General features: G+C 36.3%; 1 protein-coding gene across 2 annotated transcripts in view; it reads right to left on the bottom strand.

Annotated features, from left to right (window-relative positions):
* Window positions 1-14,116: 14,116 nt before the first annotated feature.
* The window catches only part of LOC134791701 (protein eva-1 homolog C-like), a 68,051-nt gene continuing 54,540 nt past the window's right edge, over window positions 14,117-27,627 (bottom strand). Inside the window, exons 5-8 of one of the 2 annotated variants that reach the window (XM_063762806.1) lie at window positions 22,421-22,564; window positions 16,916-17,020; window positions 15,582-15,725; window positions 14,119-14,719 (exon numbers count right to left, since the gene is read on the bottom strand). In XM_063762806.1, the coding sequence (XP_063618876.1) occupies window positions 14,217-14,719; window positions 15,582-15,725; window positions 16,916-17,020; window positions 22,421-22,564 (896 nt within the window). In that variant the 3' untranslated portion in view covers window positions 14,119-14,216. Of the gene's footprint in view, window positions 14,720-15,581; window positions 15,726-16,915; window positions 17,021-22,420; window positions 22,565-27,627 lie in introns of both variants that reach the window. The other variant, XM_063762807.1, reaches the window with a different exon arrangement.

Here is a 27,627-nt window from a genome sequence, read left to right as displayed (position 1 = left end):
GAAATTACTACTTAAATAGGAATTTTCAAACCGTATTTTAAAATAAGACCACTTGAAATAGTGAACCAATTATTACCTATTATAACATACTGTATAGAATTATAGTCTTTTGTTAATTAAGTAAACGTCCAAATGCTTGATAATAATACGCTCATTCTAATCATCGCTAGGCGATCTATTACTTCCCTTGTTATGAGTAAAAGCTGTTATGTTATTCAATTCAATTCAATTCTTTACTGATAAAAATATAATTTTACATGTCAGGTACATATATGCTTAATGCTAAGTCTTATAATTAATTAATTATTAGATTTATTTACATAGTTGGACAGGCAAGGCTGAGCCCGCGAACTAGTAGTTGTTTATTAGATAAATTGATGTGTAAGTACCTATATTATAGTATTATCTACTTGGTACAGTGTTAGGTCTCGAAAAAGGCATCGATTGAGTAGTATGCATCAGACGCCAGTTTAGATTTAAGTTTTTTATTGAAACATAGGTCGCTGGTGGTTTGTTTCAACTCCAGCTGGATTTTATTATATACTTTAGGTCCTACCGTATGTATACACTTTCTAGACTTGGCAAGTCGCATCTTAGGTGGATTAAGTTCAATAGGCCTCCTGGAACTCGCACCTCGGGCGTTGCCACGAGTCGGAAACAGTGTTATGTTGCGTCTTACGTATTTTGCCACTTCGAAAATGTATAGACACGGCAGGGTAAGAATTCCTGTTTGTTTGAATAGTTCCTGGGCTGGGTGGTCCCATGGGACGCCAGATATGCACCGAATTGCTCGTTTTTGGAGTTTGAATGGCCTTAGTCGGTCTGCAGCATCGCCCCATAGGTCGACTCCGTATGCTAGTATTGAATGAAAGTAGCCGTAATAAGCTTTCTTAATATTGATTTATGATTTATGATTGTTATAAGGCAGTGGGACATTTACTTTACCTTCATTCCCGAATATTAGGTACTTTTTGAGCATGTAATTATTTTGTATTATTTGTGTTTTCTTCTTTATTTAATTTAGGTCTTAAGTTAGGGTTTTACAATGTGAGTATAAAAGTACAATATAAAAACACTTACAAATCATTACAAAAAATATATAAACACATTATCAAAACCTAACCTAGGGTGCCGCCGGCAGCGGGGCAGGGCCCAAGCTGCCGGTAGTCAGGGCCGCAGAGTGAGGAACTGACGTACTATACGCGCCGTGTCCAAAATTACTGCCTTCTGCATCTGACCCTTGATCCAACCACCCAGCGAGAGTCTCTCTAGGTGTTGGTCGAGACTCTTCGCTATGAGGCCATTCACCAACACGACTATAGGAACAATCATCGTAGAATCAACATCCCACACGGTGGTTATCTCATGAGCTAAGTTGAGGTACTTACTGGACATGTCCTTCTCGGCCTTCACGAGATTCTCATCATGGGGGATGGTGACGTCGACGAGCACGGCCCGGCGCTGCGATCGATCTATCAGCACGATTTCAGGCTTATTGGCTACAATAGTTCTGTCAGTGATGATAGATCGATCCCAATAGAGCGTGGTACGGCCATTTTCGAGAACTGGCGCAGCTGAGAACTTCGCGGTCCACAAGGCCGTATGGCCAAGGCAAGCTGCTGGTGAATAATTCTGGCTACGAGATTATGTCTGTGCAAGTACTCGCCGTTAGCAAGATGAAAACAACCGGAAATAATATGCCTGTGTTTTCTTTATTATTACTATATTATCAAAAAAAAATGAATTATAGCTCTAATCGGGATATACCTGGCATAATCAACTACCGTTTGATACATTTTTAAGCTTCGTAACAGTAAATTATGCTGAGAAGTGTTAACATGTGTACCGTGACTGGTAACTAATACACCCCGAATGTGGTATAAAATAGTCTGATAACGTAACTTACGACCCCCTAATAAACAAGATTCACTAAATTATCAATAATTTCATGGGCGTAAAGAGGCGAAAACAGGTTAAAGAGACTAACATTTTGAGTACTTTTCCAATACACATCAAAAACATTGCTCGATAAACAACAAAAATATATTATAAACATTTTAAAAAAAATCAGTTTTTCGCGTCTGCTGAAAAGTAGCATTTTGTCCTTTACGCCAATTGAACCAAAAGGTATCGTATAATCGTAATAATATATATTACTAAAATTAATAAAACCAGTCTTTGTATTGTGTATCAACAAGGTACATATTATAGGTGCACATGTAAGTGCAAATATTTTAATTGCATTCAATTCATGCTATGTTGTGGGGGGCGTGGGGCTCATGATTATACTAACCCGGTGGAGGCCGTATCACCAAAATAATTAAAACAATTATTCTGCTCCTCAAACGAACATATATTTTTTTCAAAACCCTTTTTTAATTTATGAAGTCTTGTACCTATTCAATGTACACCATCATCATTGTAATTGACGTTGCTTGCCACGCTTTATACATCACAAAATTAGCAATACATTGCATCTTAAAATAATCTTAAAAAGTGTACTAAATATCGAATATAAGTTATTTTTAAAAGTCGCTGATATGACATTCTCATTCAAAAGGTAGGGACCACTTTGTCGTTTACCATAAAGACGAAATTTTATTGTATCTTTATACAAATAGCCTGTCAGAGAGTCCTTATGGCAAGGATAAAGTGCTAAATTTTGATTGCGAACGTCACGAATGTTGGTCAGTATGAGGAGCCTACATTTTATTTTTTAATATACTTACAACATACTCCCACACTATGAAAAGATTTAATGTAATTATGCCTCCGAATGAAATAAATACACTGTAATGGCTCCTCTACACGATGGGCCAACGCCGGCCACTCCAAGGGACGCATTTATGCGTTAGAGGGAGCAAGTGATATTGCTATCTCATTCTACCGCATGGTTGCGTCCCTTGGAGTGGCAGGCGTTGGCCCATCGTGTAAAGGGGCCATAATGTTCATCTAACAAGCACCTTACCCGCGTAGGTAGCCCTCCCCGCGTACGCCGTTCATGCAAAGTTTTATTTAGCCAAATAGTAAAAAACCGTTGTTGAAAATGACCCATATTATGAATGTTGTCTTGATGTGGCATTATAATAATGTAGACGTAAACTTAATAACATGAATTTTTTTTTTGGCAGATACATGATGTTTATAAGAAAAAAAAATATTAAAAATAAAAGCGGTGGATGAATTTGACACACATTTGATGGAATAACATATTATAATATCCTGTGAAGTACAACACTTCACTTACCGACTATAATTTTATTTTAGGCATTTTAGGGTCACTATTAGGTATTTATTAAATGTCATTATACCCGTGGATAATAATGACACAAAATGCGTGTGTACGTCGGAAGCCACTTTGCTTTTACAGGGAAACAAAGAATTTCATCTCGAATATTTTTTTTACCAAATGCTGTTTAAAAAAAGAAATACCTAAATTTCTACCTAAGCAAATACCTAGGATGACACAAATTATTATTATTAGGTTTGGTATGTGGTCTGGAAACTATATGTAAAAAATAAGCAACATTAATAATCTTATAACTTCAAAAGTTATTGCTACCGGACTAGTATTTCCTGAGATGACAACATGATTTATTGAATAGTTGAGGCCGAGAATTAGTAGGTTATCCCATTGCACCAATTTGTGCCAGGAAATGGTGCCAACATAGGTTATAAAGAATCACTCTATTGATAGGTGAAAACTGCATGAAAATCCGTTCAGTAGTTTGAGTTTATCGCGAACAAACATGCAAACAGACGGACGCGGCGGAGGACCTTGTTCTATAAGGTGTACTAATGATATGATTTCCAACAATTGCTAATGGTATATAACATATTAGGCATCATAATAATAGTTCCTATAATTCGAAATAGTTCCTGGCCTCTTAAGAGGTTACTCAATTAAGTGGTAAGGGTAATCGAGTTAGTATTACATACTAAGTGGTAATGTAATTCATTACCTGTTACATTGTCTTAATTTAATTATGTATGAATGTTGTAGTTGCCTTTATAGGTCACTCATGGTATTGGGTCAGTGTTGTAAGGTGTACTATATACATAAAATTGTATTTCATGGAAGTAAGGCATAATTAAATTCTTATATGCAAATAGGTATATCCCTAGAAGTACCGCCAATACTACTAAGTACTATTCACCAGAATAAAACATTTAGTAAGAATATTACTGCCCATGAGTGCCCAGTAGCTGTACTATGATTTGACATGTGACGTTTACGAGTAAGTACGTTAGCGACTGCCTAAACTAGAGGGGATGCGATAGAGTGAAAATGCGAGATGTAGCGCGTCGGAGCGCTCCGTCGCTGCCTGCAGATGAAAATGGAACAACACCTTTACTCCCATAAAAGCGGTTCAATTACTTTACTGGTTGCGTCTTCAAAGTACTTACGTTAAAGGAATTCACTTTGAGCGTGTGGATTAGTGCAACGCATCCTTTGCTGTGTGTGAAGTCAAGCGTGCTAACTCAAGTGATAAGGACTCCTCAAAGAGAGGCAGCATTAAGGTTCGTATAGCTCGTGGATCGATTCTCGAAATATCGAGACCAGATTTAAAATATATATTTTCACGCCACTGTTCGGAAATGTGGCAATAGATGGTCTAAAACCAAGCTGGAAAGTAGGCAATAGCTGTAGCACCTGAACAACCACTACTACAATGTTTCATTGTTATAATCATCTGTCATTGGTGGCGGTTCGCTACAGCAATGAGTATCATTTAAAACATAAAAATCAATAAAAGGTCTATTTTGGCGCAACTTTTTCCTTCAAAAATAAAATTAGGTTTTTTATAGGACCAATTTCTTGTTTAAAACAAAAAGAAATGTAAAAACCATTCAGTTCATTTTTAGGGTTCCGTACCCAAAGGGTAAAACGGGACCCTATTACTAAGACTCCGCTGTCCGTCCGTCCGTCCGTCCGTCCGTCTGTTAGTGACAGACGGCTGTATCTCACGAACCGTGATAGCTAGACAGTTGAAATTTTCACAGATGATGTATTTCTGTTGCCGCTTTAACCACAAATACTAAAAAGTACGGAACCCTCGGTGGGCGGGTCCGACTCGCACTTGTCCGGTTTTTTTTAACAATTATCCATTCAGTTCACGCTTAAGGCATTTTTTACTTTTGTAGCTGTTTGTGGTTTTTTTAGCAAAAACGCTTCTAAGTTTAGTGTCGGTTTGAAGCAAATAACAGAAAAACGCCTCTTAAAAGTGATAAAAAAAGTAAAAAAGGCGGGATCTGAAAATACTTACTGAATGATATTCTTATAGTGGTAACAGACTATCGCACCGCACCAAGGTCATTGTGCGGCGCACCCATAAGTAAGAGCGAGAAAGCGATATCTCTTTCTCGCTCTTACTTATCGGTGCGTCACACAATGACCTTGGTGCGGTGCGATAGTGTGTTACCACTATTACGCTGACGCCTACCGAAATTCAAGAGACAGCACAGGCAGTGGCTAGTAATTCGCTACCAGAGAAATCGCGGGCTAGTACTTATAGTTATGCAAATGTTTTCTTATTTCCTCGCAGTAGTCGTGAAAAGCACTATGTAATGCCTCGGCCGGAAACGCTAAAGATGGACTCGTATTATTTGAGGGCCTCCACTAACGTGTCGGCCCTCAAACGCACTCGTCAATCTTTTAGCGGTTTTCCGTCCTCTCCTACAATGTACTAGTGTATTATGCGTTTCACGTTGCGATTAAGTAATTTTATCGTACCTAGATCTAGGACATAAGTATAATCAATAAGAGCATGCACTTTGTACTGAAGTGGCAGGGAAACTTTATAAATTAATCTCATTTAACATTTCTCGCTCGTGCCGGTCGGTATATCTAAGTATATAGCACGAGAAAATTAGATAAAATTGATATCAATTAGTAAAGTTCCAATGCCGCTCCTGGTAATCAGCTAAAATTAATTAGATTAATCTGATTAAAATTATCACTGAAATGCGTAATTATAAAAGTCAATTTCAGCCTTTTAAATTGAATGCTTAGAAACTTTGATGGCGTCGTGGTCGTAGCACAAAAAACGTCTAGAGTCTGTGCGGAAAGAGAAGAGTCGTGGAATGTATTGGGGCCCTATACATTCCACGACTCTTCTCTTTCCGAACAGACTATACGTGAATGTTATGGCGCATGCTTTCAATAATACAATATTTACACTTATGTCCCTACGGAATATCATTTGATATGTCCCACTTGCTTTTCGGTGAAGAAAAACATCGTGAGGAAACCTGCGAAGAGAATTCAAAGGTGTATGTGAAGTCCCCAATCCGCATTAGGCCAGTGTGGGGACTATAGCCCAAGCCCTCTCGCGCATAACAGGAGAGTTTTCTGTGCCCTGCATTGGGAGGTACGAGTATAAAGGCTGAATTATTTTAATTAATGAATGTCACGTTATATATTCTTAGGAGTATGATCTTTATAATTCCACTGACACATTCCACATATAAAACCGATGTTGCTGCCCGGAATTTTGACATTTACGGCAGTAATGCAGTCGGCAGTAGTGTCAACTGTCACTCTGCAATACTGCAGCAGTAATACTAGTGCAGTCTGAATCCGAAGGTCACCTTAAGTGGGATGTTTTATTTTTTTGTAAGTACACTAAGATTCTGTACCTACTTACTGAAACTGAAATTCCATATATTATGTAATAGAAAATAATTAATTTACAATAAAAGGTAACATACTTAGGGTCACTTACACCATCGCACTAACCCGGAGTTAACTGGCTAAACCTGGAGTTACCATGGTTATCCGTACAATTTGACACTGGGTTAACGATTTTACGGGTTAACCCCGGGTTAGTGGGATCGTGCAAGTGGCGCTTAGTGTACAAAAAAAGCAATCCTCCATGAAAGAAAGAAAAAAACAGCATTGTTTTACCCTTAAATGATTGATTTTCATGCCAACACGTTGGTAGATTGGATGGAGCATTGCAAATTAAAATCAGGGTATATTTGTTACATATCGGCCTCTGTTGCACAGGTTTGCCTTAACGCTTGACTTATTCGGCATACTCGTATACACGGTCGAATCTTTACACTCCATCGATATCCTGGACGTCAAATTGGACTATTCGTCGGTTAAATGCTCTGACTCTGAGCAAACGATCCTCGCCCATTTGCCCGATAGGGTCAGTTGCACCAAACCGTCTAAAGCGTTAGCCAAATTTTATTGTATGGGAAGTTTCATAGTTCACTGTGGAGTAACGTCAATCGGTCCGCTAACTGGGGTTGGTGCAACCGGCCCATAGTCGTACAATCGAATAAAGGAGGAAATCCTATACTACTCGTATACCTACTAGATATAATATTAAATTGTCTTTCACCTGTTAGTATATGATCCTTTCGCATTTTCTCAAAGGTTAGCTGGAAGAGATCCCTTTTAGGGATAATTTCGCCTTGTTTTTTGTTTTGTTTTTGTCCGTTTTATGTAAACCTGTTTATGTGCAATAAAGTAACATACATACATACATACTAGATAAGAAGTTTTTATAGTAAGTTTTTAGAGTTACGTAAGTTTAATATTAATTTTTCATGATGAAAAATAGTACACAATATTATTTAGATAGGGTATGTAAGTATTTCTTGATTCTTTGTATTAACAAATTTATAAATTAATCTAAAATAAAAATATAACTTTGTTGTTTTTGTTGTTTTAAGACTTGCGGGCTGTGGTATAAGTAAGTGTATGTACGTGATACGTGATATTTAATCGTATAGTATAATAAACAACATTTTAGACACGTAAAATTACCTAACAAATTATTTTCTTTACTAGGGAAAAACATCAAAAGTCTTAGATTGACTCCACAAAAAAAATACAAAGAGTATTATAATTCTTGGTGAGCTTTAACCTTTTGGACGCCAATGACCGATATATCCGCACCGCAGGTTCAACGCCAAAGACTGATTAATCGGTCACAAACCACAGAGCAACATAGACCTACGTGCATATGCATAAAGTTCAATTTCAGTTTTGACACTTCGGTGACGTGGCCTCCGCGTGACATGGCTCACGCTTTTGTGTTTAACATGGCGTCGCAAAGGTTAAAAGGGTAATTCTAAAGTGACATTGATAAATGGTGCTTCAAAGAGACCAAAACTTCAACTAGATATTGATTACTTACTATCGATGCAAACTTGTAATCGAGGGGATTACAGTTGTGAAATTATGTAAATTTGGGCCTACCAGTGACCCTTTGGGGATCCCTACACTACAAACTTATCTTTAACATGTCTAAAACCTTATATCAATAACCATTAGGTTTATTTTTGCAAGATTGGTGGCAGAGACGAGTTCTCTAGATCTGTAGGCAGGTATTAATATCGCGATCGTTTGACACTTAAACATTGTTCAAGTATTAAATTCATGGAATAGGTATAAGGTGATAGCATAATTTTGTTACATAGGTATCTACGGTGTATCAAGTTTTAATCATACTTTAAATAAGAATTTTTATACTATATGTATTACTTTCTGCTTCCATTGTAAAACAGTTCTATCGAGCCTTTGAATCATAATTATACGACGCTATTAATTTTCATTATCTTTGGTAAAAACTAACAAATATAAACCATACTTGAAATAATGTATTATTATATTTGGCAATAGGGCAAACCTTGGCTAATCGGTGATACTTGGTACTTAATTCGGTGATACTCCGTTATAATTTATAATCTTACACAGTTCTAACCATGAGGAAATGCGAGCTATAAAATCGTTGGCAGCTGTCAGTCTTGATGCTTGCAATCGGGTTGGCAGCGATTTAATTGCTTACTTTCAGCATTGTAAGCTCAGCGTAAGATAACAACGCATTATCACCGAATTACCAAGTATCACCGATAAGCCAAGGTTTTAAGCGTTTTAAACTCACGACAACGTCGATATTTCATGCTGTTTTGAGTCCGTCTAAATTAACTATACACCGGATTGAACTAAACATAGTGAAGGTATGTCATTATAAACTTCATATTTTCATAGAACTTTGACATGAAAGATGACATTTCTCATTTGTCATTGCAAATGCCATGCAGAGTTTGCTTGGTCCGACTTAAAACACATAAGTCTAGTTAAAATAAATTTATTAAACATTATAATAACCTATTGTAAATCTGAAATAAATATTTTCAATTTCAATTCCAATAACTCTTACTCGTACCTACGTTGCGCAGCAAAATAACAACTAATTAGCACCTAATTACAGGTACGTATTTGTAAAGGTTATAGGGCATGTTATAGGGCAATTGGGCGTGTTATATTCGAAATTGTTGAAATTGCGCATATATTGTGTAAATAATTTCGACATGCTTAGTCAAAATGATTAATGAATGAACGAACGTACTCCAATAGCACTGGATGATTTAAACGTAATAAATTTCATAATTTCACAAGCGTGACCAACAACCCTCTTTAGCTTTTTGAATGATCCACCCTCAATCCCCCTGAATAATGATGCTTGGCCACGCGACCATTACTGATAAAAAAAATCTCGTCATCGCGGGTAACGACACCCCAACATTTATATACGTTGTACACCTGGCGGCGCGCTCTAAAACGGACGGAAGCGTATACATTTTTCACTTTTTATTTAATTTCATCATCTTCCCGCCCCGCACCGACTGTCCATATTCTGTCGTGACAAATGTGCATGAAATGGGTACGACCTGCTATAGGTACTAGATAATATTACTTACCTATACATATTATGTAGCATGCACATAGTTGTTATGAAACCTGGGGAAGAAAACTAGTCATAGTAACTCTAATCACACAACCGCTTAGTCGTAGTAAAGTTTAAAAAAAATTTAATTATGTGATAAATAAACTATTTTACATCTAAAATTATGTTTAACTACCTAACTACAAGGTTAGGAGCTATTAATTTTGTTTCGTAGTTTATTTGGAACATTATAGAAACGTATGCTTATAATACTTGTGTAAAAATATAGGTACCTAACTAAAACCTATTTTATACTTTCGCAAAACTTCAGCGTAGAAATTCCTTATACAAACTCGTTTATCATATCCAAATAATTCTTGGGTCATGTTTTTAATACCTACCTCAAATAATGCGCTCCGATTCGTGTAGATCGTACTTTAGCCACAGCCCTTAGCACAAAGAGGATTAAATAAAACACAAATTTTATACCTTTTTAATAAAAAAGTAATACAAAATTGTACACCTTTACACAGATATGTAACAAGTATTTTCAATTACGAAAAAGCGTTAATCGCCATCGCTTGTTGGTTGAAACTTTACCGGAATATATAGCTAGAATATTTATGAAAAGTGTAGGTAGTAAAGAACCACGATAGAGTAATTTTAATTAATCGCAACTTAATTAATACAGTCGCCATCAGATATATCGGAGCGGCTAAGGCGCTCACTAATATCTGAACACGCCTCTATTGACAGGGCGTTAGAGTGCGTGTTCAGATATTGTGAACACCTTGACTGCTCCGATATATCTGATGGCAACTATACCTACGCGACCCTTCTATTTTTCCACAATAAACATTTCTATCTTCGAAAGTAACTTTGGTTTTGATTAAATTATAAACATATTGGATAGACAATTTTATTCGACAGCGTTATTGCTTGGGAGCAGTATTCAAATTCAGCTCATTTAGCGCACCAACATTTAAGCGCAAGCGAGATATACTAATAATACATAATAAATAGACCTATAGGTTAAAGGGAAGGGATACTGTAGGTAGCTAGGTAGCTACACTCAATTATTTTACACTGATTCTAGAGCAGGCGTTAGTTTGATTTTGCCTTCTGTTGAGGCAGTGCAGTGTCAGCTGCAGTTAGGGAATGCAAATCGGTTATTTTCGGTTATTTTTTGTATGGAAATTATTGGTTATTAACCGAAACCGCGGTTATTTCCATACAAAAAATAACCGATTTGCATTCCCTAGCTGCAGTTAAAGTTTCTCAATACTTAATAATAACATAGTATATTCTAAAGCGATTTGCTAAGCGCCTCGACTTGCTAGTCGAGGCAGAAGCTAAAAAACGGAACCGTTATAGGATCACTTTGTTGTCCGTCCGCCCGTCGGTCCGTCTGTCTATCAAGACCCTTTATCTCGGGAATGCGTGGAGGTATCTGCTGTAGTGCTGTCTTTGCCATTAAAAAACTGCAACCACTCATAACGAGAAAATCAATAAAAGCTGTATACTTTTCCCATTTCCACTCCTTAATATCCTATGGTACGTTGATATGGGGAAATTCTACCGATGCCAAGCGAGTCTTAATACTCCAAAAAAGAGCTATTCGATTACTGGCCGGAGTCCAAGGCAGACATCTGTGTAAAGAACTTTTTAAAAACAACATCGCATCATGACGCACTGCTCCATATACATATTTCAAATATTGATGTTTGTGAGAAACAATTTAACCATGTTTAAACGCGTCGAGGTTGCGGGCAAACAGCTCCGATCCACGGGGTTCCACGGGGAGACTACGCACAGTGCCGCGTAGCATGGCACTTTCAGTCAAGAATCCGAGGGTGATATGGCCAACGTATTATGAGCGTCTACCCACAAAATTGCGAACCGAACTATCTGACGAAACATTTGAACGCCAATTGAGACTCTTTTTATTGGATAATCCATTATATTCTGTAAATGAATATATGGAAATGACATGTAATAATCCAAATTGAATGTAATTCATTTTTGTATTGACCTGTTTTTCATTTTATTTTATTTTAATTTGACGATCATTATGAGATATCCGTGCTTAGCTTAGCCATATTGACTTTGTTTTTTATTTTATATTATTTGACATTGTTAATAATTTAGTTAATTAATCCATTGCTTATAATGGTTTTTAAATTGTGTATTGCTTGACATTTGTATAACTATAATCAATTGTTATTTTCCTACTTGACGATCATAATATAAATTCGTATAGATTAGTGTAAAATAATTTATATTGTAATTTCATATTATGAAACAAATAAATCGAAATCCATCGAGTTGAAATACTTCCCGTTGACCTAGAACAGTACAGGGAAAAATCTCAAATCTATAAATTTGTAAAAAATTAAAAACAAAAAAAATCCTTAATGTACGAAACCCTTGGTGTGCGAGTCCGACTCGTACTTGTCCTGTTTTTTAAAGTACATCTATATCTACAGTGCAATACGTGAGAGATGTAAAAACAGAAGGAGCTGTTTTCACATCTCTCATCGTCGTCTAAATAAAAACAGCATTCAGCAGCAGCAGATCAAGCTTAATAATAACAATAAAAATCAGCCGGGAACAATTACGAAACTTTTTTATTAGACCGATCCGGTTTTTAGGGTTTCGTACTCAACAAAGGAACCCTTATAGTTTCGCTATGTCCGTCTGTACGTCCGCGGCTTAGTCCACTGACCCTTAGGTTAGAAAGCTGAAATATGACATGGATATATAAATATATAAATTATTTACATACGGCAAGAAAGTGGTTAAATAAAAGCTAGATTTTTTATTTATAGGGGAGGTAGGTACGTAAAATATTGTTTATAATAAGTAGATATTGTTCGTATTTAATACGTTATACCTACACAGTCTTAGCTGTGGATAATATTATACACACATCATTCTACACATTCTACATTTAATCAATTGTTCTTTTCTTTTGTATCTTTTTACTGAGGTGTGCCAATAAAGAGTATTCTATCTATCTATCTATCTATTATAACGTATGCTGTAAATTTTATTTTTTTCGTAGCAAATTATTTGACTATAAAGAAGTATAACATGTAAATTTTATTTTTTCGTAGCAAATGATTTGACTATAAATAAGTATAACGTAATGTTTAAAATATTATATACCTACATTAATCTGTGTTTTTATGAGGCTTAATCATTAAAACTGATACAGATCCAACTTTATTTTGATCCATCAATGATTTGTTATTTTTAAAATCCCCCAAACACCAACATAATATTTCGGACGGTCCATTGTAACAGTTTTAACAATGGAAAACATTGAATGGAGACATCGGAAAATGCAAAAACAATTCAATGCACCCTTTTGTTTTATTTGGGAAACGCGATAAGCTATTAAATGAGGATGTTAGCGATACAATGATAAAATAAAATTCGGAGTTGTTACATCACAGTTGCTTTAACTTCGTTTTTGCATAAGCCGTTGAAGTGACTAAGCATTTTTATTTCAATATTTGAAAAGTATAAGTACAATAAATAATATATTAATAATCATAAAATTTCGTTCCCTATTCTTACCGGTAAGAAATGTTTAGTTCGCGTTACATAAATTAACCGGTTTTGAAATGAACGCAATAATAAAATAGTTTTGGAACGATATTATCAAGTAGGTACATATTACTATACCGTTCAAGCCCTGTATTTCTTAGACTTTACACGTCTTCTAATAGCTTTGGTATTAGTTTACTTGTGTAATATACACGACCGTTTATTGCGACCTATTCAGATTTAGGTACTGACGTGTTACGTTAATTTTATCAAAAGTTGTCGTGGTCACATCGGTTGAGCAAGTTTAAGCCCTCGTATGGCGAGCGCGGATCCGCGTATGAGGAAAATACAAGAAAAAAATAATATCGGCACACGAGAGGTTAATAATTTTACAATTTAGTATACCTAACGCTTAGGAACCTATGCGGAAACACAACTGAGTGTAACCACATGTGCAGAAATGGGCACCTAAATATATAGAGGTCTATACAAATTACAAAAATAATAGAGAAAATGGTGTTTGGCCAGGGTACCTAATAATTTCTACTATAATAAGTATTTAATAAAGTGTGTGATCAGAATATACAAAAAAGTGTTTTTTTTTTATAATACATGTTTAAGATACCTAGCGAGTTATTTTATTTTACATATGTATAAACAAATTTCAATTTAAGGGTTCTCATGATTAGTTTGAGTTCTCATAGTTTTTTCACGATAATTTTATCTGAAATATACTGAGTCATTAAATTCTTTATTTCTTGTAAAGAGCGAAAATCGTGTAAAAAATGTTTTTAATACACATGAGATCATCGCTAGAAATTACAATCTAATTTAATAGTGAGGCTTTGGTGCAACATTAAAACAATTACCATAAAAAAAACCTCTTATATAATTATAAATGACTGTGATAAAACATTTACAACGTCCCTAAAAACAGTAAGTCCTAGTCTCGTCATCGGCCGCCCTATCTTCACGCCGTCAGCCGTAATAATATTGAGAATTTGAAAACCTATTCAAACTTTTTGGACTAACTACTACCTCGTGATCGATTTCTACATCTTCCTTTTCCCTACTTGCTTCTCTACTGAGCCTCCCAGCCGCGACTTCTCTGTACTGCGGTGGGACGTAATCTAAATGACCGTACATACTGGCGCCGGCACAGGGGTATATGGTTGATAAGGGTCTCATAGCGCGTAACGTCCCTTTACTGCCAGGCACGTCCCTATATAATATCATGTCCGGATGTACGGGGTCGTAGAAAGTGCCTGACATGTGCGTGACATCAATGTCATTGTCGATGTCTGAGACAGCATCGTTGAACACGTTGGGTGCTTCGGCTATGAACATGTCGCCGTTTTTGGAGTTTCTCGTATGTTTTCTTGTAATATAGCAGCGTACTGCGATGAGCAGTACAATAAAGATGATGAATAGTAGAACGCTTACGCCAACATAAATTGCGATATTCCGTGATGACGGTGACCCTGTAAAGAAATACAGTTTTTAGTTGTTTGATTTACCTATCTTCTAATAAAAGTAAGTAAAATTTATTTATAATCAGTTTACATTTACATTGATTTAGTGGAACACACGTTAGGGCATTATGTTAATAGCGATTTTATACCTACCTATAATTTTACCTGATTTAAATAAGATACTTTAGTCAATTTTAATGGAATCGAGACCAATGACGAGACAAGTTACTGGATTAAATTCTATCAAAGCCGCCTGTTTTTCTGTGAATTAGCTCTCCAGTAATTAATTTCCTTCTCATAAAGAGAAAAAAACAATTACCTAGTTGCTACAGTTTTTCACATGAGAAATATGTCCTATTTATGACAGTGTTTCAATGAATAGCAAGTAAAGCAAAATTAGTTAGATTTCTCTGAAAACTAATCATTAAGTACCTACAAAAAAATTAGTCAAAGAAAAATCCTGTATTTAATTTAAGGAAATGATTGGAATATGGACATCAGGATGTCGGCGACAGAAATTCTCTGTTAACATTTTTCTACTGAAGTTTTGTTTTTTTTTATACTTACAAAGTATGCGATAATTTTATAATATTAAAACGATAGTGGACGACCGCTTCTCCATGCAAAGGTAGTCCCCATTTTCCTCCCTATATTTTAACACAATTTATTGTATATTAACCATGGATATGCCCCTCTTCGTTTGATTTTTACCTATTTTTTGATTATTATAAAAGTTAGACGCGAAAAACAAACTAGAGGACAAAAATGAGTAGGTTTAACTGCATTCTAAAATCAATTTTGCTATTTCATCTCTCTCGCCCTTTGAGCTTACCACTGGTGTCGATGAAATCTTAACTTCCCAATTAGATACCTGTATTGTCTATCGCAGCATCTTCATGTTTTGTAGCAATTAGATCGGTAGTTGTCGTGGCTGGCGTGCTGATGGCCCACGGCGGCTGCACAGCCGGGTTCACCATAGGAGTCGCGTTTACCTCATTCCATTTTTCTGAGTTCACTATATAAAACCATACAAATTTAGCATGTGGAATGTTACATAAACAATAAAATTGAGCATGCGTTATTCAGCAGAAGCTTATACAACCTATGTACAGGATAACGGATGCAGGAAAGCTAGGATTAATATTAATTAACTAAAGTGATAATAAGTGATTTTGATGTATGGGTGTGAAGCTTGGACGCTGACTCAGAAAGAAGAGAGCAAGCTCTTAGTGGCGGAGAGGAAAATCTGGCGGAAGATTCTGGGGCCTATCAGAGAGGAAGATGGGACTTGGAGGCGAAGGAAAAATAGGGAGATAGAGGAGCTTGTTGCGATGCCCAATATAATTGGCGAGATCAAAGCCACACGACTCCGCTGGCTCGGTCACCTGGAGAGGATGGGGGAGGATCGTGCTGTGAGAAGAGCGTATGTGGGGCACCCGGGCGGAAAACGTCCGTCGGGGCGTCCCAGATACCGCTGGAGTGACGAAGCCCAAAAAGACCTGTCCGCCCTCGGAATACCCAACTGGCGTGAAGTGGCGCAGAATAGGGCAGAGTGGCGCTCTCTTGTGTCAGAGGCCAAGATCCTCTTTGGGTCACTGAGCCAGTGATGTATGTATGTATGTAATGTGATAATAAAAACAAAGAGTAAAGATGGAAAAAAATAATATTTTAAATAATAATACGAGTATGGGTACATAATGCAAAAAGAGAAATAAGATAAATAAAAACTCAGCTACTTCGTGCCGTACTAAGCACAAAGTTGTTACAAACGTTGACCAGCACGGATATGATGGTCATTCTTGTCACGTGACAGCGTGATAAAACGGTATTCCTTTCTATCCCGTGGCGTTAAAAAGTGACAGTTATTTTATCACGTGGATAAAGCCATCCATAATACGCTGCCAGAAAACGTAATCAACATTGACACAGAAATACAGACAATGGTAGCGCCATGGAGACGGAAAGACGTGGACACGGTGAGGGCTTCGGATCGGTCGTATAATTCCGGAATTTCTGAATTTGGTTCAACTGAAAAGCAGGCAAAATAACCAACTAAAGAAAAATAAAGTAAGAAAAAAAAGCACAGAAAATAGGAGAGAAAATAAATGAAGAAAATACATACACTCACACACACAATTATTTTAAATACAATAAAATAATATAGCTAATGTGATATAAAGCAGTCACGTATGAGTACAGGCATACCTGTATTGTCGTATAACTCGGAAGCGGCTGAGTTTATAACCCCATTGACGGTCTCGTCCGCCTCTCGAGTGGACTCATACTGCTCTGTGAGAACGCCCAGGGGCACTGCAACAACACATTGGAAGAAGAATGGGCTTTAAAACTGACACTGGAAAAGGTGCTGATCTTATGCAGGATTGTAATGGGTTCCTCCTATTACGCAAAGACAGGTCAAAATTATTGATGATAGTTTTCATCTGGTATTTAGCCGGCAAATAACCCACTAAGTAGTAAACCAGATAAATATAACCAATCACAGCACAACCCATCGCCCGCTGTTTTTATTAGTGCAATCAGTCAACGCAGGGCAGCTTGTGGCGAGCTGGAGTAGCAACCCCACGTATACCCGAGTGCTCCTGGGAGAGTTCTAACACCCGAAAGGTGGGGCAGGATCCTCCGCCTCTGACTTGCCTTAGCCGAGCGTCCAGAGTCCAGAGTGAACTCGCGAGAGCTGCGTTCTCGAGGGTAGATGTGGAAACCTAAGTGGTGAGGTGGCTATATGTTTAAAATTCAGTGACACGTCTCTGCCCCCATCCCTCAGTCCCTCTCTCCGGTGTTGCCCTTGAGCCATTATAAATGTCGCTTTTTATGGGGGCCCATCTTGTGGGGGCGAATCACCGTCAATATCCTAGTTCATTTTAGATTCCAACTCTCAATAGTCCTTAGACCCTGGAGGGTGCTGTCTCGGGCAAGGGAAGCATCCGCTCAGTGTACCCCTTAGGTACATTTAACTAAAGTTTCAAAAGGACTCTATGTGTTGGCTTTGGCTCCGCGCGCGCTTCACAAATGTCCGAAACACCACAATCCGTGATGGGAAAGACATACAAATACATATATTCATCCATGAAATTTAAATGTATCTGACCGTTAGTTATTAATTATTTTGTATAATAATTACTTCATTGGTTATGCGGAAATAATTATTTCATATTAAATTTGAATTGGCCACGATTCTAGGAAGTAAATTATATGATTATTTATAAAGGAGAACAGGAAATGACCATAATCATAATATTTCTTTAATCACCTTTCCAACCAATATTTTGATTTTATTTTAGGGAATATTCCGCTCTCACAGCGCAGCATACTTATTAACTTCAAAAATATTTCTCAGCAAACATAAAAACTTAAATATCCTAAAAACGGAAAAGAAAAGCAAAACTTGCGCTCGTAAAACATCCAGCCATTGTGTACCAAGAACTCGAAAGATGCAAACAGAATGTGTTACTTACTGAGCTAGTTTCAAAGAAGTTAAACTAGGTACTTTAAAACAACCACGCTTCCTTACCAGTCTTAGCACTTTTCGTACTAACAATCCAGAAAATACACACCTATTTACTCACTCGTAGGTAGGCTACACATTACACAGATACGAGTAGGTCAGTCTCGAAACAATTACGTGTCTCTTCTCTTGGTATTCCAATACTCGAGTAGGTACTTCAGACACAACGCCTTTACCACTCATTTAATAGTATGACGAGTAGGTACGCAGATAGACAGAGTAAGGCCAAGATAAGTCTGCAACGATTTTGATATCACACGGAGTGCAAGTGTTATTTTAAACATCAAACGTCTATGAAATTATGAAGCGTCATATATGAGAATAATGTTACGTCTGGAACCAATTTCGAAACTGTCGCTTTTCCGTGCAAGAGAAAAATTCAATGTTTACATATCCGCGTTGAATTTTCCTATCAATCCCGATGATTGTCGGTATGACACGTGAATACATAGCGGCTTAGCACTGCTGTATTTACGAAGAGTTTTCTAACAGTTTAAGTGTAAAGAATTCTTACAATTCTCATCCATTATATATTAACTTTCAAATCATCATCATCATCATCATTTCAGCCTATATACGTCCCACTGCTGGGCACAGGCCTCCTCTCATGCGCGAGAGGGCTTGGGCTATAGTCCCCACGCTAGCCCAATGCGGATTGGGGACTTCACATACACCTTTGAATTTCTTCGCAGATGTATGCAGGTTTCCTCACGATGTTTTCCTTCACCGAAAAGCTAGTGGTAAATATCAAATGATATTTCGTACATAAGTTCCGAAAAACTCATTGGTACGAGCCAGGATTTGAACCCGCGACCTCCGGATTGAAAGTCGGACGTCATATCCACTCGGCTACCACCGCTCAACTAACGCTCGCTCGCTCGCTCGGCTAACTTTCAAATGCTCGAATCGAATACTACTACGTTTTTAAGTTTATTCCAAAACAATTTCGATAAGTTTCTTGTCTTCAATGTAACTAAAATTACCTACAACAACCTACCTACTTACGTTACATAAAGTGGCTTTCAATATATCACAAGTGACTATCGGCTCGATTCGGGAAATGAATTAGAGATTAACTAGATACGATATAGTAAAGATAATATATCTTAACCCGCCGCCGTATAATAACTGTTTTTGGCACAGAACTAGAATGTATAAGATTGCTTGTCAACGATCAAAAGCGCGACGAAAATCGGAATGATGTTTGATTTTGAAACAGTATGTATAGGTATAGAGAAAAAAATATTATATATTATATATTGTATATTGTCTTACTACATTTCTCTATGGTATAGGTATTCGCATACACCAAATACACAAGGTTTTCGTACAATCAAATTGGCTGTTAGGCCGCTATGGAATCTCCAAAATAGTGAGGTTTTTGAAATTTGTTGACGCCCTTTTGCAATGAAATGTTGAATCCGCGATGGCTTCCCTTTTCTATTCTTCAATTATCTTCAAACGTAAGCATCACTCTAGATCTGTGTATGGTCCAGGTCATGTCAGTTTTTGGCTCCAGTGAGGACAATGTAAAAAAAACCGGACAAGTGCGAGTCGGACCCGAGGATTCCGTACTTTTTAGTATTTGTTGTTATAGAGGCAACATTTGTTGCTATCACGGTTCATGAGATACAGCCTGGTGACAGACAGACGGACAGACGGACAGTGGAGTCTTAGTAATAGGGTCACTTTAAAATAATATCCAATTTAAACTGGTCGTATGAACTTATTCGCTTTAGAGCGCGTGTGCACATGTTTTACATGATTTTTATAATTCATAAATAAAAATTATGCAGTAAATAAAATACCAGTATCAAAAATCATTGCAGTATGGAGAGTGCTTTAATTATTCATTACCTACGAAGATTAAAGCATCGTTCTACTTATATTTAAATATCAAGAAAGGCTTTTTATGGATTTTATAGCAAAAGAAACTCTTAATAGCATGGATGAAAAGCAAGCGACGTGAAAAATATTGTAAAACCTTAATCTTTTTTGCTGTAATGTAATTACCGTTGATCTGGAGATTCTTATAGGTAAATATCTAAATCAATTTTATAAGGTACTATAAAAGGGGTTCAAAAGTTTGATATTGTTACATTAAGTACGTACCTACTTTAATTATCAAATTTATTACAATATTTTAGAAATATTCGAATCAATAATCATAATGCCCAATTACTATGACCGAATTCAACCTATTAGTAAATATGTAGTTAAAAAACTTGTAGTAGAAAAATATACTTTTATTATTAATAGGGTTAATTAATCTAATGGAGTGCCACATCTACATATATTTTTGGGATTTGAACAACAAAATTTAAATTAAAAAATGTACCACATAGCTAGTTTGTTAGTGCACGATACCTTGCACTTTGTGACTATGCGCTGAAACTTGGCACAGTTGATTCTTAGCTGGTCATGAGCAGATACAGACCGGGAGACCTCGAGAGCCACGTCTCATTTAGTGGGGGGAGGGGGGAAGTTCGACGCCGCCGCGCTTCACTTGGAGCAACATTACTCTAAAACTGTACCTATTAGGGCATGTGATATATCATTTTCGGATAAATTAAGGATGAGGAATTTTTTTTTGGAACCAAAACAATGCACTTTCTAACAAAAAAAAACATAAAGTAGAAAAGACAAAAAAACGTATCTTGGATTTTTTCATAATTACCAATTTTTTTTTAAGTGTAGTAGGAATCTGAAAACAAAAAATATAGTTGTAAAGCTACACTTATTACGTTTAAGAAAATATATAGTTTATTATACAAAACTGTTGTTACATGGGAGATAAAAAATAATATTAAGCGTGGGCCAGAGTGATCTCAATACAAAATATTATGAATATGGGAAAGTTACTTATAATTTGTTCTACAATCGTTTATTTTTTTTAGTTTTTCGTAAATAACTCGTAAACGGTAGCCCACAGCAAAAAAATATCTTTTACGTAAATAATCTGTTTCAGATTTCTTATAAAATAAGTGCTACTTTTTTTTGCAAAGATCAATATTAAAAAAAATATTGAAGGGAGAAAATAAATACTAAGGTCCTCTTTCTTAGTCATTCGTAAATAACTCGTAAAGGATGGCCAATAGCAAAAAATATTTTAACACATGAATAATTAGCATAAAATTTCCTACAAAAAAGGTTATTCAAACTTTTTCGCTGGGATCAATATTTAAAAAGGGGACCTTAGAATTTATTTTCTCTCTTTAATATCGTTTTTAATATTGATCCTAGCGAAAAAGTTTGAATGACCTTTTTTGTAGGAAATTTTATGTAAATTATTCATGTACTAAAAATTTTTTGCTATTGGCCTTTGTTTACGAGTTATTTACGAATGACTAAAAAAGGGGACCTAAGTATTTATTTTCTCCCTTCAATATTTTTTTTAATATTGATGGTAGCGAAAAAAAGTAGTACTTATTTTATAAGAAATCTGAAACAGATTATTTACGTAACAGATAATTTTTTGCTGTGGGCTACCGTTTACGAGTTATTTACGAAAAACAAGAAAAATAAACGATTGTAGAACAAATTATAAGTAACTTTCCCACATTCATAATATTTTGTATTGAGATCACTCTGTCCCACGCTTAATATTATTTTTTATCTCTCATTTATCAACAGTTTTGTATATTAAACTATATATTTTCTTAAACGTAATAAGTGTAGCTTTACGACTGTATTTTTTGTTTTCAGATTCCTGCTACACTTAAAAAAAAAATTGGTAATTATGAAAAAATCAAAAATACGTTTTTTAGTCTTTTCTACTTTATGCTTTTTTTTTGTTAGAAAGTGCATTGTTTTTGTTCCAAAACTAGATTCCTCATCTTTAATTTATCCGAAAATGATATATTACATGCCCTAATAGGTATAGTTTTAGAGAAATGTTTCTCCAAGTGAAGCGCGGCAGCGTCGAACTTTTCCCCTCCCCCCCCCCCCCCACACTAAATGAGAGGTGGCTCTCGACGGCTCCCGGTCTGTATCTGCTCAAGACCAGCTAAGAATCAACTGTGCCAATTTTCAGCGCATAGTCTCAAAGTGCAAGGTCCCCATACAACGGTGTGCAGTAACAAACCAGCTAACAACCATCCCACTTTCAGTAAGTACTCATGTATTTCACCCATTTTCTGGAATTGAATATGAATAACACATTATAAATTACAAAATGTTCTTACCGCAAGCAAAAACAACTTTGAGGTACATCCTGTTGGTGCGGTTGCATGGATTCCCGAAGATTGTTCTAGATGCCAACACCTCGCACCTTCTCTTCCCGTGGCAACTTTGCATCACTTTGCTGCCTGCTATTAGCGCCTTGCAATCTGTGTCAGAAAACGCTTATTTAGATGTTAAAATATACCTACACAATAAATATACTGATGGTAACTATCTACATACTTTATTCAAAAGTATAAAATAGATTGGAAAATAGCGAGACTACTATACAAAATGGTTATCGCGCCATCTATGACCTATGGCCTTAAACCAATGGGCCTTACGAGTGGCAATAGGTCACGACTAAGAAAGTACGAAAGGCACATACTTAAAGGAATGCTAGGGGTTTCCAGCAACCCTCCGAAACAAAAAATACAGGAACTCCTTGAGGGAAAGACTATCACAAAGATAATTAAAGTGCGCAGGCTCTCCTACTATGGACACATACTCAGGCGGCCAAAACTACACCTCCTACATGCAGCCTTGGAATATAGGGAAAACAAAAGAAAGATAGGTAGACCTATCTTCACATGGATTGACTCACTCAACCACGACATAACCCACTACACCAATAAGAACCAATCATATTGGGAATCCATAGCTCAGGATAGACTTAATCAAGAAAAAAGTAGCTGAGATTTACGACCAACCAGAGACAGACACAGAATCCGAGCCTGACGAGAACGACAGTCCAGTAATAACATAACCTACGTGATAAACCCTATACTGGAGAAAGCCCTGCCGCTTTACAAAAATATTAAATATTGAAGACAACTTAATCGCAGTCACTGTCCTTTCGTATATATTTACACTAAATATTTATCTATCTTCCATATACACTGGGCACGATGCTAGTATTCGGTCTGGTTCTTCCACTCCCGTCAATCCCAATCCTTCTGACTGCACACGCCCCACACTCCCCACCTGTATTATTGGCTCACCGGTGTCTCGGGCAGGAGGGTCTGTTGAGCATTCCGGGGCGGCAGATGATGGGAGGAGTACACGAGTAGGCCCGAATATACGTCCCGGCTCGGAACAGGTTTGTCTGGACGGAGGTCGTTAGCATACCCTAGCATACGCCTCTGACCGACGGCCTGTATCGTCCCAGCGCGTGCGTTTGAGCAAGCTCGATGAGCCTCTCCGTCCCTCCCTCTCCTTGGTGACCAACGCCTCTGCGTCCTTGCTGCAGTAACTGCTGGCTGGTGTAGTCAACGAACGGAACGGAACGGAACGGGTTCTTACGGTTGGTATGGTTAATGACCTTTATAAAAAGTAAGTACCTAAGTACTTATTTTATAAACATTATTAATCTAACATTTTAAATATTTTAATCATGTCGCGGAACAGCTTGATTCAGATTATTTATACTTACGGCTCGATTCGGAAAATGAATTAGATTTCTACTAGACTTCAACAAGTTACGATACGGATAATTTAAAGACATTTGTAAGATAGATAATTAGCGATTTTTTTATTCGCACCGACGATAGGATAGTTTCTATCAATCATCATCATCTAAGAACCAAACCAACTAACCAACTGAAGTATCTTAAAGTTCTAATCGGGCCGTTACAGTCTAAACAGACGGATTTCAGGGTTTGGTAAAAAGTTAGATTCGTCCCACGGCTCGACTCGGAAAATGAATTAGATTTCTACTAGACTTCAACAAGTTACGATACGGATAATTTAAAGATATTTGTAAGATAGATATGTCAAATTTGACGTTTCCGCGATTCTGGAGGTCCTCTTGAACGATTTCGACAAGTTATGTTATGACTTAGATATCCAAGTCACATCTAGTCGATATCTAATGTAGATCTAGTTGATCTCTAAATCGTCTCAAGATCTTGTGATTACCTCGAAATCCGAATAGGCCTGTTAGGTATTTGATGTTTAATGGCCATTTTGGGCTCTAATGTAATACTCGTAAAGTCACTGTCATTCCGTCATTTAGATAGTGTCGAAATATTGGAGACTCATTGGAGCAAATACCTATACACACGTAATTGACGTAATTAATCAAGAAAAATGGCTGTGTAATATAAAAATGTGCATGTAACGAAATGGAAGTACACATTAAAGGTACATTGAATGAGAACGGGAACAAGTGAGCCAACCATCAATCAGGTGAGGCGAGTCGCGTCGCGCACACCTGACGCGAAACTAATAGCGCCGCTAAATTAAAAAGAACCCTGGAGTAGGACCAAAATACGAGGGTTTAACCACCTGTCAAGTATAAGGAGTATAAATTATTTATCTAACAACAAGGACAATATATTGCCTATTTTTTAAAACATGCCATACGACTAAATAAATATAATTAAAAATTATACATGCTTATTTGTCTTACAAAATAAAAACTGAGTTATTGGCTAGGTTTTTACGTATAGTTGCTATCTATAATATGATTATCATATTAAAGATATTCGTGCATCCGCTTAGGAGACTAACGTTTGGCTTAATTATCACCTTCTAAAGGAAAAAAAAAATATAGGGATTAGTATGAAGATGCGTAACCATTTTCCAGGAATATACGATTTATCGACCACGTACGCGCCAATAGAATAGCGCGCGCGTAATAGAATTTCGACTTTAGAATTCTGATTTAAGGTTCAAATTAAAGGATCATGCCGAATTTGGCCTACGATTCGATTAGCATGCTATATATACGATAAATTTAATCATATTTCTTACAATCTCATACATATATTACATTCCAACGGACACTTCTTTGTAACGAAAATAAGTAAAAGAGTAATTAAACCAAATCAACACCTCCCGCGCCATTACATAGAATCAATGACAGTTTATAAATGGATGTCTAGAGCTAATCAAAAAAGTATAGCAGCCAAATACATTTCTACGATGTTCCTGTTGATGCTAATAACGCTCATTTATTTATACCTAATGTTCTTAAAAGAAAAACATTCATACCACTAACGACATACTGTTTTAAGCACTCAGTATCAAAATTGCAAAAAGAACATGGGATACATTAAAAACTTTATTTTCCAATGACTTTAATTGTAACATGCCCAAATGACTTACGTCAAAAATGAATAGCAAACGAACATGGATCGAATAGTCTCTATGGATTGTGTTTTCATATTAATTATTACATATTTATTTGATGGTATTGTATGAAATCTAGAAGAGCACCAATTTACAATTAACTTTCACCGGCTTTCCCCCATTGAAGGCGTTTTTTTCTTCTTAAAATTGATTATTAGCTTATTTTATAAAACCTTAATTTATTATAACAATCCTGTGATTGTTACTATATTCCCTTCTCTCTCTGGGACTGAAGTAAATATGTTTACTTAAGTGATTGGGTTTGCATTTAATGCTATAACAATTTTCACTATAAAATAGCTCTAGCATACTCTATTCCAGTTCGCATGTTATGTCTTATTAATTTATGGAAGTCGTATTAAATGTATTATCATTAATGGGCGGACGACGGATGCAATATACGTCAAAATCATGTCAAACGATATACGTAATTAAAATTGGTTGAAATAAGACAACATGATTTTGACGTATATTGCATCCGTCGTCCGCCCATGAATTATCATAGGTATTCAAAAAAATCAATTAACCTAATACCAACTCATTCGATTTTTGTTCCTTGACAGCCTTTAAACGTCCAATATCATCGATATGCTTACACTATTTACGGCACCTTATTTACTTGTAATAAGGCATAATAATATCTAACATATCCGCACGATTATACCCATTATGGCAGAATTCCTAACCTCAAAATCGTAAAGAAATTCCGCTTTTATAATGTTCTGTGAAGTGTCCGTGAATTTCTAATACCTATCGGGACTTTCATTTCATGTTTAGAGCCTGATAATATATCACCCATGTTTAGCGAGTGTTGGGCCAAACTTGTATGGGAGCGGAACATCATCCTTTGACTCTCGGGAAATGTGAGTTTTGTCTTCAAAATAATCATCAAAGCTGAATTAATAGGAATACCTATATTTGGATTTGTTGGGAAAACCTTGTAGATTGGTGCGGTCTGGAAAAGGGTTAAGTAACTACTAGGATATTGTTAAAAAGTTCTGAAACAAAAAGGGAGCATAAATCTATAAAAAAAAACCTTGACGTAGATTTACATTAAATACTAAAATCACTGTATATTCAGTACGAGTGAGTTGAAATCGAATAACTGGTGTGTAAAGCAAAGTACAATGTGAATCCTGAAATTGTTGGATACATGCTACTATATGCAAAGACAAAGTTTTCTCTCAACAGAACTTAAACGAGTAATATATGGGACGAATTAATATGTCTCGGAGCAGTGAAATGCAGCTTTGCAACTAAAATACGGTCTGAGATATAACAGAGAGGATCATTTAAAGGAGTGTTCAGATCCGAGCACGAAGCGTGTCTAGACTAGACACGATCAAGATTTACAATATAGTAGTAGCGGTTTACCAAAATCAGCTGCAAATGGTGTTAAAGGTATGAAAATCGGCACGATTAATCTTTAGGCCATTTGAATCAATTTGACCCGTAGCACCAAAAAATAAAAACAAACGGAAAGGAGTTATGACGTCATCTTTTTTTTGTATGCCCTTACCAGGGCTTGTATATATGTGTATATGGGCATTTATTTGTGGGATGATGATGATGAACACACAAATAAATGCCCTTACCAGGATTCGAACCTGGGACTTCCTGCTTCATAGGCAGGGTCACTATTATCGACTAGGCTAGGAGGCCGTTTCATTGATAGATTGATAGATCACAATTTGTAATAATAAAAAATTTAAAAGAAATACTAAAACTAAATATATTCAAAATTAATTTCTTGGGGTTAGATATGAGGATATTGGGTATTACTTGAGGTATATTTTACAAAAAATAATTCAACGGTTTCGTATCTGGAGGAGCCCAAACTTTGTATGTTTTGAAAATTATTTTTATTTCAATTGAATGCAAGAGACGGAAATATAATAATGTGATATATTTTTAGAACCGGCTCAAAATGCCCTTTCATTTAATACCACACACGATAGGTTTCTGGACATTTTTTTTTAATTTTCCATACAAAAAAAAGATGACGTCATAACTCCTTTCCGTTTGGTTTTTTTTTTTGGTGCTACGAGTCAAATTGATTCAAATGGCCTAAAGATTAATCGTGCTGATTTTCATACCT

This window comes from Cydia splendana, chromosome 6 (genome assembly GCF_910591565.1).
Source record: "Cydia splendana chromosome 6, ilCydSple1.2, whole genome shotgun sequence".
Taxonomy (NCBI): domain Eukaryota; kingdom Metazoa; phylum Arthropoda; class Insecta; order Lepidoptera; family Tortricidae; genus Cydia; species Cydia splendana.
This window is presented reverse-complemented; position numbering and strand designations above follow the sequence as displayed.